The sequence below is a fragment of the Myotis davidii genome, unplaced genomic scaffold (assembly GCF_000327345.1).
Source record: "Myotis davidii unplaced genomic scaffold, ASM32734v1 scaffold177, whole genome shotgun sequence".
NCBI classification, from domain to species: domain Eukaryota; kingdom Metazoa; phylum Chordata; class Mammalia; order Chiroptera; family Vespertilionidae; genus Myotis; species Myotis davidii.
The window spans coordinates 63,300-77,797 of record NW_006287960.1 but is presented as its reverse complement, the minus strand read 5'-3'; the positions used below and the strand labels follow the sequence as shown (position 1 = coordinate 77,797).

The window sequence follows — 14,498 nt, the reverse complement described above, 5'->3', positions numbered from 1 at the left end:
CCCGCTTCTGACGGCGCCCCCCTGCTCCTAACCGGTTCCTCACTTCAGAACGTCCGTTCACTCCTCATCCTCGCGCGGGACTCACCTCCTACGGTCTTGCCGAGGTGGAGGAAGACGAGGAGACGAGAGTCACCCTCCTAGGCGGCGTCGGCCCCCTCACCCGCGGGTGTGTCCTATAAATGGCGTCGGAAAGCGACACCGAAGAATTCTTTGATGCCCCAGAAGATGTGCACCTAGGGGGTGGCTACACTGTAGGGTAAGTAGCTATGGCCCAGAAGCCGGGCGTCACGGTCACCCGGCTTCCCCTGTGCCGTCCCCCTTCACCCCTCGCTGGTCTCGCTGTGTCCGCCACCGCTGCTCCTGTCTCCAGCACTTCAGTGAGTCTAGGATGGGGGATCGCCCACCTCGGGCAAACCCCTTCCCCTGGTGAGAGGCCTCTGGGGCTCCAAGAGAACCCCTTTTTCGTCTTGCCCAGCTTTCTGCGAGGTGGGACAGCTCACGTGCCTGAAAGCCGGAAAGCCGGCAATTTGTGTTTGTGAGGTTCAGAGCTTACCTTTGAAACATCCGTCTGGCCTTGGATTTCCATAGATTAAAGGATCAATAACAGAAGAAATTACATTTCCCGTTTTCTTCTTTCTTTTGCCGTTAACTTACCTATTTTAGAGGTAGCCGTAACTCGCCTGATTTACCATCTTTTCCTTGCACAGAAAGAAAAGGAGTGGCGAAAAGGGTTGGGTGTTTACTTAGGAAAGTCCTCTAGCTGATGTATTCTTGATCAACAGTGTTTTATTAAAATGCCACCTTACCGTGAGGCAAAGGAAATTGAAGGTCCTTTACCATTAGGGAGAATGCAGTCTTAAAAGGTAGCCGCACATAAATGTATACAACCGACTACAGAGATACAAACAAGTGCTGAGTAATCTGGTGGTTGAAAGGAGACCCACAGCTTTGTGCTTTTTATCCAATTCTGCAAGATGTTTTAGTGGTGATTAATATGGGAGATTCTGAGTAGGAAGTACAGTAGTTGGAATGCTTCCCTTGACCAGGACTTTTATTTACCCACTCCTCCACTATTCAAAGTTGGAATAACATTTATAGAGATTTTGCCAACCTCTTCTATGGACTCGTGTGGGACTAGAGGCAGTAAACTATGTAAGTTCATGGTGTAAGAACTTGAGAATTGGTAAAATTTGTATGTTAATGTAAGGCACTAATATGGTCAACTGCCATCAATTGTCAAGCTTGCTCCTTGGAAGAAAGACCTTGTTTGATGCAAGCAAAGTTATCCTTACATTCTAGAAGTCGTTTTAAAACCTAATATATAATGTATTACCAAAAAATTACAGCAATAAAGTCAAAGAATGTACATAGATAAATCCTGATGTGTGTGTTTCCAACAACCTTCTTCATACCTTCTTCATATCACTACTAGGGGATTTGGGGGGTGGGAATGGCCAATCTTGAGATTTCACTGAATCTCCTTCAAATTTAGTATCTGAAACAAGTTCATAGCTAAATGATAGAGGATAGAAAATACATTTGGATTTCCAAATACATTGGATCCCCTTGAAATTAAATTTTATTTTTGTGGTTTCCCCCTCAAAGTAATGAACTTTCAGTTCAGTTTAAATGAAACCTAATTCTTTAGTACTTATGTATGTGTGGAGTGGGGAGGGAAATAATAACTGATGTATAGGATTGTAATCAATTTAGAACTGTGTGAATAGTGGTTCTTTTCGAATGAATAAAACATTCAATTTCGAAGGACAGTCATATCAGCAGCTGTGTAAACTGCCAAGTCTAGCACCTGGCACAGAGAAAGAACTCAAATGTTTATTCCCTTCTCCTTCCTTTCTTGGAATTAGCAAAATTAACATCATACAGTGCTTACTTTGGGAGGAAGTATGCAAAACTTGGAGCTATTTAACTTGTCTAAACTGATGAGTCATTTTGATAGAATTGATAGTCATTTCTTCCCTCATGGGACAATATAGCTTCTCAAGCTCTTTGATCCTTTGATACTAGGTGAAAAGTAAAAACTTCTCTCTTGGGACCCAGTGTTCTAATTTTAACTCTAACCTGCCCAAATGTTTAGCCTGTTGAGCCCTGTGGATAAAACTATGTCAGTCTCAATTTCATGGCTTCATCCTGTAATAGTCAGGGGATTTGGAAGAGAATTAGACTCACCTGGAGAACTGCATCTGAAAAGAACTAACAGTACTGCCAGGATAGCAAAGGTTGGCATAATTAACATATCCTCTATCCTTTGTGACAAGTTTTGTCATTTGCATAAGGTACTGTGAGGAGACCTAGAAATGCAGTGAGAAATCTTGATCTGTGAAAACAGATGGGGTCACTAGATACCTGGTCATCAGAATATCTTCTGTCCTTTGATGTGAACCAAAGTAGCACAACATACAAACTAAGAGGTTAACAGACTGAGTTTGGGCACTTGAAAAAATGTTTCTTGCACCCTGGCCAGTGTGGCTTGTTGTTTGAGCATTGCCCTCTACACCGAAAGGTCAGGGGTTCGATTCCTGGTCAGGGCACATACCCAGGTTGGTGGTTCAATCCCCTGTCCTGGTGTGCACATGCAAGGCAACCTATCAATGTTTCTCTCTCACATTGACGTTTCTACCTCTCCCTTCCTCTCTCTCTAATTCAAGAAAAACATATCCTCAGGTGAGGATTTTAAAAAATAAAAAAATATATGCTTCTTGCTATTGTATGTTCTTGAGTACACAGACCATTTCACCAAATTTGTAGTAAACTGAGTGGGCAGTTGAGAGTTATTTCATTTTTGTTAATTAGTGGAATCCAAATACATAATCCATTTCCTAATACTGTTTTTTTTTTTTCTATTCCCCGCCAGTGGTATTTTCAGCTTTATTCTACACTTTGAAAGCAAATTTAATAAGTTAAAAATCAGTCCAGTTTTTTATAGGGAGACTTTTTATTCCAATGCAGCCTACTTTTCCATAGTGGAAGATCATCTCCACTTGATCAGCTTTGCAATATATATCACATTTATAATGCTTTATTTTGGTTGATACTTTAGGTCAGGTTTTCTTATCTCCATTTTTATATATGAGGAACCTTAGGCTCAAAGAAGTTAATGAATTGGCCTAGGAGGCAACACTTGTGACAGAGCTGGAATTTAAAACCAATTCTCCAGACTCCTACTTTAGTATATTTTTTCCAATGCATCATAGCAGCCTCACACTGTGTGTGTGTGTCTGAAGTAAAATGCTTTAGGACCTACTTGGTGAATTGAACTGATGCATCTATTTAAAACCAGCAGCCCAAACTTTTCAGTTCTCTTGACTAGCGGTTCCCACTTTCTCTTTCAGGAATGTGTATTTTGTGTTTTTTTTCAGATAGGAATTTTATAAGATCATGGTGTGCTACAGCTAGAAGGGACATCTAGTTAAACCCCATATAAAATGTTATGAAAACCAAAGCCCAGAGAGGGAAAGTGACTTGTCCAAGGTGCCACAGCAAATCAGTAACAGAGTTAGGACTATAATCCAGATTAGTTTCGATTAGTTTCAGTCTAGCATTGTTTTTTCTGCTACCATACTGTCTTTTGATAAAGCAGGAAGGGGAGGAGGAAGTGTGGTATAGTAGAAAAAAAGCCCTGGACTATGAGTCATTTCATTTCCTCATCTTTAAATTGAGGAGATTCTGAGAACCCTCCCAACTGTAAAAGTCTGTCATATTGAGGTTTAATAGTGTGCTTTTATTGATAAACTTTTGTTCTTAGGAAATCTTTTTTTTTTTAAATGCACAAACTCATTTTTATTACATTTGAGACAGTGTAAGGTATATAAATGTTACATCACTATATCGTACTAAGATAATACTGAAATTAATATAATACTATATAGCAACTATCCACAAATTAAAAAAAATTAAGCCCCAAGACTAAAACAACACACACACACACACACACACACACACCCCACACCCTATATGCACAGAGGATTTTAACCTCGAGTTTCTGTATCCCAAATGATTTATGGAGGTAATAATGGGGTAGAGAGGATTCTACAACCTATTTTAAAATTTCAAAAATCTAAACAGAAATTACACGATTACTGCAGATAGATGAACTAAAATTTCATTGTTTTTGCCTTGCCTGGTAATTACATAGATACAGAGCTGTACGATCAATCTAAAATAGGAAAATGAATTAACTGTTAATCAAAGTACTTTGTTTGCTTGGCAATATACATATGGTCCATGGAGGGTTGTAAATGCTAATAAATGTTAAAAAGGAGATTTTGGATGTGAAAAGAGGAAATCTTTCTATGATTTTATTTTAGTTTTTAAGCGAACAAACTTTATGCTATTGGGATATGATGCAAAACCTGTAGATTTCAAATTAAAGATTTACTGGGTAAATTCTATATGTGATGAATGTTCCTGCTAATTTGTGGATTATACATATGCATACTAAAGGCTGGCACTGAGAACATGTTATAAAAATAAATGTGACATTTTGAGCATTCTTTATTTAAAATTCTTTTTTCATGGCAACCAAAATATTTTGAGGTGTTGGAAGGAATGATAGAATGGTAACATTTTTAGAGTAGGGAGACTGGGAGATCATTTAATCCAGGCCTCCCATTTAACTGGAAGAAATCTAGGCTCAGAGAAGGGAAGTGACACATTGCTGATTAGTGGCAGACTGGGAACTAGAACTCCAGTCTCCTGGTTGCTCATTTATTCCATGTTGCCTTGTCTGTGGAAGGAGGGAAAGTATTGCTTGCTGAGTATCCCTGCTATAGGTTTTTGGCATTTACCCTATTAGCAGGGCTTTTGAGATGGTTTACTCTCATCTACTGAGATATGTTTTTTCATATCTTGCTGTCAGAAGACATTGTTCTAGGATCTTGAATTTTGCCCACTAATTTTCTCCAGGATGAACAAAAATTACAGAATAGGTGATCTAGGAACAGTGGTGGTTACTTATTTCATTTTATTTTGAGCAATCTAGTTAGTGTCAACTGCAGTCTATCTTTGTAGATTAGAGTAATAGTGAAATCTTGATTTTCAAACCATAAGAACTGAGATCAAACTGTCCTGAAGAATTTATCCTAAAAAACAAAAAGTTGCACAGCTTCCTTTGATGAAAACAGCTTCTCACTTTACTTGGGCATCATAACATTTCTCTCTGAGTTGAAAACTGATATAAGTTTTAATAAAAAATATTTGTGGATAAGGTTTATTTGTGGAAAGATTCCTAAAAAAATGGCTGTTCATGAGTTGATATTTAATCATAGATTATATTTTATTGCTGTTGGCTATGTGGATTGATAGGAATATATTTGTAAATGCTGTTTTATCACACCCAGGTAACATCATATTGAAGTGAGAAAACCTACATGTTAATTAGTAAATTCACGTTCTAATTTAGTGGTCTCCAATTGTCAATTGGCTACTGATAGAGAAGGACAATGGTAGTAGTATTGTAGTTTGGGGGCTAACTTTGAATCTGTACAAACTTCTATAAACTGAAAACTTTATTCTGTTCTTGTGATAATCTACTGCATAAAGTGGGGTAGATAAAATTTGATATTTAAAATGTTAAAAACCTAGATAGATTTAGGATATCTACAGTTCAGTAGTGATCCTACAGAACAGAAAATAATTTCCAGTTGTTGGTATTTGAGACTTATTTTGTAACATACACATTACATAAAACTGTTCTCTTCAGTCCATTGTTTTAACTTTGACAAAGTCAGGTGAATTTGCCAGGGAAGCCCCTTGATGAGGCTGTTTGTTTCCTCATACTCTGCCTGCAATTCTACTAATTACTTCCTGGCGTAGTATGGGTGGAGGAAGTGGGTGATCTTAAGGGTGGTGGTGATGGATGGAGGTGAAGGTGGTGAAGGTAGCCCTACCGACTGTGTAGAGAGCAGGTTATAAGGCTGCTCCCTGGGGCATTGATAACTGAAATATGGCAAATAACACCATTTAGTACTATTTTAGATATGTAGCTACACAGTGAATTAAATAAACCTTTCTGTAAGAGATTAATAATTAATAGCCCAAAGAAATACTTCAAACAAAATTTAAAGTAATAAAAACTGCAGGTACTTTATGATGTCTTTCTGATGTTTAACTGGAATTGATAATTAACTTACATTTCTATTTTCTACCCAGAGCTAAAGTAAGCTAATTTCTACCAACTTTCATAAGGTCTGTTCCCCTCTAGATGTTGGATGTTATTCTGTTAACCAGCTAAACCTTTAATTGGGTGCTTTCCTTACTCTTTAGAGCAGAGCCCTATTCATTTTCTTATTTCAAATTGAACAGTCTTTGTGTTAGTCTGTCATTTCATGATTCAAATTTGAGGAAAAAGCACGTAAGACATAATGTGGGCCTCATACCTGATGGCAACCCTAATGTTTTTCCCCAGTCAGTATACAAATTTATCTTGGTTACTATAGCTACCAACCTATCAGTTATTCTTCTAGCTCTTTTGCCTTCTCTCAGATATTAGGATTACCATATAATCAGGTTCTGCTACAGCTCTTCAGGTCTTAGCATTTTATTACCAGCTACAGCTGTCTGGCAATTTACAGTTTGGGATTCCATCAGGGTCAGTTGGTTTTAGGTCCACAAACCCTTTTTGTCTCCAAACATTTTAAACATACAGAATTTAACAAGGACACATTTAGGCAACAATTTCCTCATACTAATTTTCTCAGTTCCATTGTTAGTCGTTGTATTGAAGATTGAATGCATTGCATCACTCGGATTCAATGGCTGCCCCTTTGTAATATCAACGAGAATAAATTTAAAGATCAAAGAGAGACCATTTAAGAAATACATGTGCAGATGTGATTTAGACTCCAGATCATCACTAACTACCTGAAGTGACTTAAAAGCACCTTGATTCATTAACAACCACCTAATAAGTCATATGGTTTCTAACAAAAATTATTTCTGTAGGTTATAGAAAGAATGTTTGGCCTTTAGATTTATTCATTCGAATTTGGGAAAACTGTTTAGAAATTGAAGAGGAAAGGTTATCTTTCTTTTGTAGCCTTTGAATAAACAGGAAAAGAAAAATAAAGACTGAATAGTTATATAGGTCTTTATTATAAGTCTTTCTATTTAATTAACAAATACATATTTTATCAAAACTTCAGAATTCATATAATTAAATTAGTTTTAAATTATAAGTATTTAGTTGTCTTCCTAAAATTAAGGCTATTGAAGAAATAAGATATATTAGTTTATATATCAGTGTTTGTGTTAGTGTTTGTTTTGGGTGCTCATGCTTGCTAATATTATATGTTGTAGCAATAACTTGTAAATATGCACAGTTAATCTCTTGGTTTAACTGAATTGGAGGTGGTTAATCTGTTAATAATTTAGATTTCATTATCCATATTCATACATAACAATAAGTAATTTTTTTAATCAGAATTTTAGTCTTAAGACATTGTGTGTGCTTTTCAAAAAGTGTTTATATTTCTGAATTAGAAGAGTATGTAGTAAGCTTGTAACTTCATAAATGATTAAATTAAATTCCTGCCTTGGATTTGTATTGAAATTGTGATTTGAATGGTTTCATTGTAAGACCAGTGTATCCCATTCAAGTGGTTAAATTCTGATAATGCCCCAATGAGAACTTTATTTTAATTGCACAAATAGTCTTAAAAGCAGAAAAAGTTTTACTTTTTCCACAGGGCCCTAATCCTTAAAATTTTGGAGGGGGAGCGGAGGGGGAGCGGGGGGAAGGAGGCGATAAACTGTTTTAAGAAAAGAAAGGCCAAGAGTGAAACACAAAATTTTTGGTACCTTCTAACAGAAAACTTTAACAATATTTTCCAATAGGCATCCTGTAACAGTGCAAGCCATTCCTGTATAAGACCTACTTGACCACTACTAATCATAATAGATTATTCCAGTACCAACACATTGAACCACGGACATTCTTATGAACCACAGGTCAAGCTTTCTCAAGAACCAATAAATAGAATGTAGAGCTTTATTCAAACTCACTTTCTCAGAAGTAGACATCCTGTTTACTAAGTAGGCAAAGAGAAGGGGTGGGAGTACTCTCTCTGTCATTGCTTTTGAATTGGAAAGACTAGCCATGGATGACTTAATATCCATAGTCCTCTTTTCAATTTGTTCCTGAAAGTTTTTTATTTAAATTGAAAGACTGAGGGAATCATCTTTCTGGTTATTAGCAGTAGCATTAACAATTTGGATGTGTTTTTAAAAACTCTATTTAAAAAAAACAACAAAAAAAACCTCTATTTTAAAATATGCTTATCTACCCATTATCAAATTGATATGGCAGATGGTTTGAACATTTTCCCCAGCCCCATTTCCACTCCATTCACCTCCAGCTTTCTCCTTCCTATTTAATCAATGTCACTAGTACAGAGATTTTTTCTAACATAACTTATTGTCCCTTACATCTGAGAAGTAACAGTAATAGTTTAAATCAGGAGCAGGGAACCTTTTCTCTGCCAAGGCCATTTGGATATTTATAACATCATTCACAGGCCATACAAAATTATCAACTTAAAAATTAGCCTGTGATATTTGATCAAACATTTAATGAACTCATTTCTAATGCCTTGGGAGGGCCAGACTAAATGATTTCACAAGCCTAATACTGCCTACGGTCTGGATGTTCCCCACCCCTCAATTGAATATAATGGGTAGGCCCGGCCAGTGTTGCCCAATGGTTGAACGTCAGTCTATGAACCCAGAGGTCACAGTTCAATTCCTGGTTAGGACACATGCTAGATTGCAAGCTCCATCTCCAGTAGGGGGCGTGTAGGAGGCAGCTGATCAATGATTCTCTCTCATCATTGATGTTTCTATCTCTCGCCCTTCCTCTCTCTGAAATCAATAAAAACATTTTTTTAAATCAAACAATCAATAAATAAATATAATGTGTGGGTCTTTGGGAGAGTAAGGGAAAGATCCATTAAATTGGATATAGTGCATGCATTAGTAAGTGGGATTGGTTAGCATCACAGGAAGGGGTAGGTTATTGGGTTAGTGCAGGGGTCCTCAAACTTTTTAAACAGGGGGCCAGTTCACTGTCCCTCAGACCGTTGGAGGGCCGGACTATAGTCTAAAAAAAAACTATGAACAAATTCCTATGCACACTGCACATATCTTATTTTGAAGTAAAAAAACAAAACGGGAACAAATACAATATTTGTATTTGCATGTGGCCCGCGGGCCATAGTTTGAGAACCCCTGGGTTAGTGGAAGATAGGTAAGCAGAATGAATTGATAAAACTAGCACCTTTGTTGAGTGAAAGTGAGTAGGTTTGTCAATATTTGGAATTGGTGTTTTATCTTTATTGGATTGGCTTTAGAGATTAAGGCTAATGACTGAGATCAGTCTTTTTCTATAAGTGAACTTTACTATCCCTGTTTGTCCCAGGACATAGCTCTTAACTGTTGACTTTTAACCTTTTCCTTATTTCCCAGCATAAAGATGTCCACAGTTGATGTGTAATAGTGATAAAGGGTTTCAGTGGCAGAAAAAAGATTTAAGTGGTGATAGGAATGGTGCGTAGGCAAGCAGATTCTATGGCAGGGGTGGGGAACCCTTTTTCTGGCAAGGGCCATTTGAATATTTATAACATCATTCTTAGGCCATACAAAATTATCAACTTAAAATTAGCCTGCTATATTTGGTTAAACATTTAATTAACTCACCCCTAATAGCTTGGCAGGGGCAAATGATTTCAAGGGCCTTATACGGCTCACAGGCCAAACATTCCCATCCCTGCTCTGTGGCGTTCACTACTCTTCATGCTTCTACTTTGGAACTTCCTGGTTCTCTCTCTTACACACACACACACCAGTTCCTATCAAAGTGAAGAGAGAAGAAATGGGGAGGGGCTGAGGCAAGGACAGTAGTTTGGATTTATATTTATGGGACCTTTGTAACTTGGAGACATCCTGTACTCAGCAAATATTAAATGTTAACAGTTAAGCCTTGCATTAACCAATTTCACCCAATAAATTTAATTTAAAAAAAAAACAAAAATAGTGAAATCTTGGGAGGTGTCGCCAGTTATCCTGCAGTCATATCAATTCCTTGTTACCAACTTTTTTTCCCAGTGATAAATGTGTTCACAGTAAGAAAGATAATTATAGCCAAACCGGTTTGGCTCAGTGGATAGAGTGTCTTCCTGCAGACTGAAAGGTCCCAGGTTCGATTCCGGGGCACGTGCCTTGGTTGTGGGCACATCCCCAGTAGGAGGTGTGCAGGAGGCGGCTGGTCGATGTTTCTCTCTCATCAATGTTTCTAACTCTCTATCCCTCTCCCTTCCTCTCTGTAAAAGTTCAATAAAATATATTTTAAAAAAAGAAAGATAATTATAGTTCTACACGTTGTTACATGTAAAGAATGATAATGCCATACTGTCAACTAAAGTTGGTGTTTAGTTTCCCAAGTACTTTTACTCACATTATCTCTTCTGATCATCCTGTAGTTCTGTTCTGAAGGACAATTTTTGTGACATAGGTAGAACAATTATCCTAATTTTACAAATAAGAAAAGTTAGCTCAAGATGGATAAGGAATAGCCAGCAAAAGTAGAACTTCACTAATTATGGTTTTAAATGGAGATATAAACATTAGGTTCTTTCTTACTTTCCTTTTGTAAACTAAACATTCATGATGCTGTATTTTACATATGAATTATTGGAATGATGAGGCTAACTGTTCTACCATTTAGGAATATATAATTTACTGTTTAAAATAATGAAAGCAATATTCTTACTCTCTTCTTTCTAAGCTTTGATAGAATTCATTATGTTATGATAGCTAGGTCAGAAAATAACCTTGCTACTGAAAGAGCTGGAATCCCAGACACTGCTAACTGCATTTTAAAGGTACGTTCTTTATCCCTAAGGGAAAACCCATCAAGAGGTAAGCCACTGCTGATTTGGGCTTCTGTGCCTCATCAAAAAGCCTTGATCACAGATTTTTTTCTGTACTTGTTTTATAGATTGTTGTCAGTTGTTTACTTAGGCCACAGTATTTGGTGTTTCAATTTTTAGGGGAAGTTTTTTGGTTTTTTTGGTATAATTCTGAATCATATTTTGGCTACAAGCCACTAATTGGAAATACAATGTTTTTCGTTTTTCTTCCCCTCAGAAGTATTTTCTAACAGTCACAATGAATGCATGTGGTAGTTATTAATATTTTCCACCTAATCAAACCTCTATTGGCTGTCATATTAATAGGGAAGATGCATTTTTACTAGGTAGGCAATTAGAAAAATTATATCAGTAATTACTCTTTAACATGTAAATAAGATTAAATAATCTTTTTTATAATAAACAATAAATTTGGCCTACAGAATGTTTTATGTATGTAAGCATTCTAGGTAATTTGAGATTTTTCTAAAATATTTATCAAATCTGCCTGGCCGGTGTGGCTCAGTTGAGTGTCTTCCCATATATCAGGAGGTCTCTGGTTCGATTCCCCATCAAGGCCCATGCCCAGGTTGCAGTTTCAATCCTCAGTGAGGAGGGGTGTGCAGGACGCAGCTGATCAATGCTTCTCTCTTATCAGTGTTTTTCTCTCTGACATAAAATATTTTAAAATATATCATCAAATATTTAATACACTAGGGGCCCGGTGCACGAAATTCGTGCACTGGGTGGGGGGGGGGAGTGTCCCTCAGCCCAGCCTGCCCCCTCTCACATACTGGGAGCCCTCAGGCGTTGACCCCCATCACCCTCCAATCGCAGGATCGGCCCCTTGCCCAGGCCTGACGCCTCTGCCAGAGGTGTCAGGCCTGGGCAGGGGTCCCTCACCCAATCCCCGGCTCCACCCCCCACCCAGGCCTGATGCCTCTGGCCCAGGCATCAGGCCTGGGCAGGGGACCCCCAGCCCCCCCCAATACCCGGCTCCGCCCCCCACCCAGGCCTCATACCTCTGGTCCAGGCCTCATGCCTCGGCCAGAGGAGTTGACCCTCATCCCCCTCCGATCACCAATCACCGGATCGGCCCCTTGACCAGGCCTGAGGCCTCCGGCAGAGGTGTCTGGCCTGGGCAGGGGACCCCCAGCTCCCCACGGTTGCAGGCTCCGCCCCTGCCCAGGCCTAACGCCTCTGGCCGAAGCATCAGGCCTGGGCAAGGGGCTGATCAGGCGATCGGAGGGTGATGGGGGTCTACGCCTCTGGCCGAAGCATCAGGCCTGGGCAAGGGGCTGATCAGGCGATCGGAGGGTGATGGGGGTCTACGCCTCTGGCCGAAGCATCAGGCCTGGGCAAGGGGCTGATCAGGCGATCGGAGGGTGATGGGGGTCTACGCCTCTGGCCGAAGCATCAGGCCTGGGCAAGGGGCTGATCAGGCGATCGGAGGGTGATGGGGGTCTACGCCTCTGGCCGAAGCATCAGGCCTGGGCAAGGGGCTGATCAGGCGATCGGAGGGTGATGGGGGTCTACGCCTCTGGCCGAAGCATCAGGCCTGGGCAAGGGGCTGATCAGGCGATCGGAGGGTGATGGGGGTCTACGCCTCTGGCCGAAGCATCAGGCCTGGGCAAGGGGCTGATCAGGCGATCGGAGGGTGATGGGGGTCTACGCCTCTGGCCGAAGCATCAGGCCTGGGCAAGGGGACCATCATATCCCCCCAATACCCGGCTCCGCCCCCCACCTACGCCTCCTACCTCTGGTCCAGGCCTCATGCCTCGGCCAGAGGAGTTGACCCTCATCCCCCTCCGATCACCAATCACCGGATCGGCCCCTTGACCAGGCCTGAGGCCTCCGGCAGAGGTGTCTGGCCTGGGCAGGGGACCCCCAGCTCCCCACGGTTGCAGGCTCCGCCCCTGCCCAGGCCTAACACCTCTCCACCCCTGCCCCTGCAGGACGCCTCTGGCTGAGGCGTCCGGCCCGGGCAGCGGGGACCCGCAGCTGCAGTGGCCCCGCGATCGTGGGCTCCGCTTTAGGCCCAGGCAAGAGACCCCTAGCTCCCGGGACTGCCAGCTTCGACCGTGCCCAGCTCCCATCGCTGGCTCCACCCCTACTTCCTGCTATCATTCGCCCGGGCGGCAAAGGTGCCCGATTCTCCGATCATGGCTGGGGGGCGCCTTTGCCCTGCCCCCCCGCCCTTAGCTCCCCCCTGGGTTTCCGATCACTGTCAGTGGCAGGGGGCTTCTTCCTGCTTTTCCTTTCACCTCCCTGCATTGTGCCTACATATGCAAATTAACCTCCATCTTTTTTGTCAGTTAACTGCCATCTGAGTTGGCAGTTAATTTGCATATAGCCCTGATTAGCCAATGAAAAGGGTAGCGTTGTACGCCAATTACCATTTTTCTCTTTTATTAGTGTAGATATTTTATTAAAGAATGAAGTAGAAATTCAAATTCTTAAAGCACATAAATAGAATTTATACAGTAAAGTGCTTAATATTAAATCTCACTGAAATATTCTAATTTTCTATTATTCATGATATTGATGAAAAACATAAATAATTAAAAGCAACCAATTATACCAAAACCTCAATTCAGTCATTAGTTTAAAACTACCTTTTCCATCAAACCTTGCACCAGATAACAGTAAAAAAATTTTAATTTAAGAAACAAAATAAATGATTTGGTTTGATTTTTTTTTCTCTGCCCATCTTTCATGCTGGAATAAGAAAAGTAAAGAGTTGACTTATTTAAATGTTTTAAGAAATGCATTTGACAGGTTCTTTAGAGCTCTAAATTCTACATAGGGTAGCCTATATAAAGTTATTAGCATTTATTTTTAAAAATTAGTATAGCATTGGATGTTTTACATAACTTACAAAGTCATATTGGCACATTAGCTTTTGTAATATTGGCTTTTAACCCAACAACTTCATTGTTTACTTTTAAAAGTAAATGACAGTGTGATTTAGTATGATTGTATTAGTACTGACTTCTAAAGACAATCATATATTGAGTTGGCTGTTTCTGTTGCAATTTTTATTAAAATTTTTAAATTTTATTTATTGTTATTTTTATTTTTATATATATTTTTACTGGCCTCAGAGAGGAAGGGAGAGGGAGGGAGAGATAGAAACATCAATGATGAGAGAGAATCCTTGATCAGCTGCCTCCCACACACACCCCACCGGGGATCGAGCCAGCAACCCAGGCATGTGTCCTGGACCAGAATCAAACTCGGGACCCTTCAGTCCACAGGCCTACACTCTATCCACTGAGCCAAACGAGCTAGGGCTGTTAGAATTACTTTAAATTATTAATAGACTAGAGCAGGGGTCCTCAAACTACAGCCCGCGGGCCACATGCAAATACAAATATTGTATTTGTTCCCGTTTGGTTTTTTTACTTCAAAATAAGATATGTGCAGTGTGCATAGAAATTTGTTCATAGTTTTTTTTAAAACTATAGTCCGGCCCTCCAACGGTCTGAGAGACAGTGAACTGGCCCCCTGTTTAAAAATTTTGAGGACCCCTGCTTTAAACGATGGAAAGATCACAAGAATTCGAGTAGAGCCAAAACC

At 39.9% G+C, this 14,498-nt stretch overlaps 1 protein-coding gene across 1 annotated transcript in view; it reads left to right on the top strand.

Annotated features, from left to right (window-relative positions):
* Window positions 1-6: 6 nt before the first annotated feature.
* The window catches only part of LOC102775126 (WD repeat-containing protein 44), a 66,832-nt gene continuing 52,340 nt past the window's right edge, over window positions 7-14,498 (top strand). Inside the window, exon 1 of the mRNA XM_006759874.2 lies at window positions 7-256. Coding sequence (XP_006759937.2) covers window positions 180-256 — 77 coding nt within the window. The 5' untranslated portion in view covers window positions 7-179. The remainder of the gene's footprint in view (window positions 257-14,498) is intronic.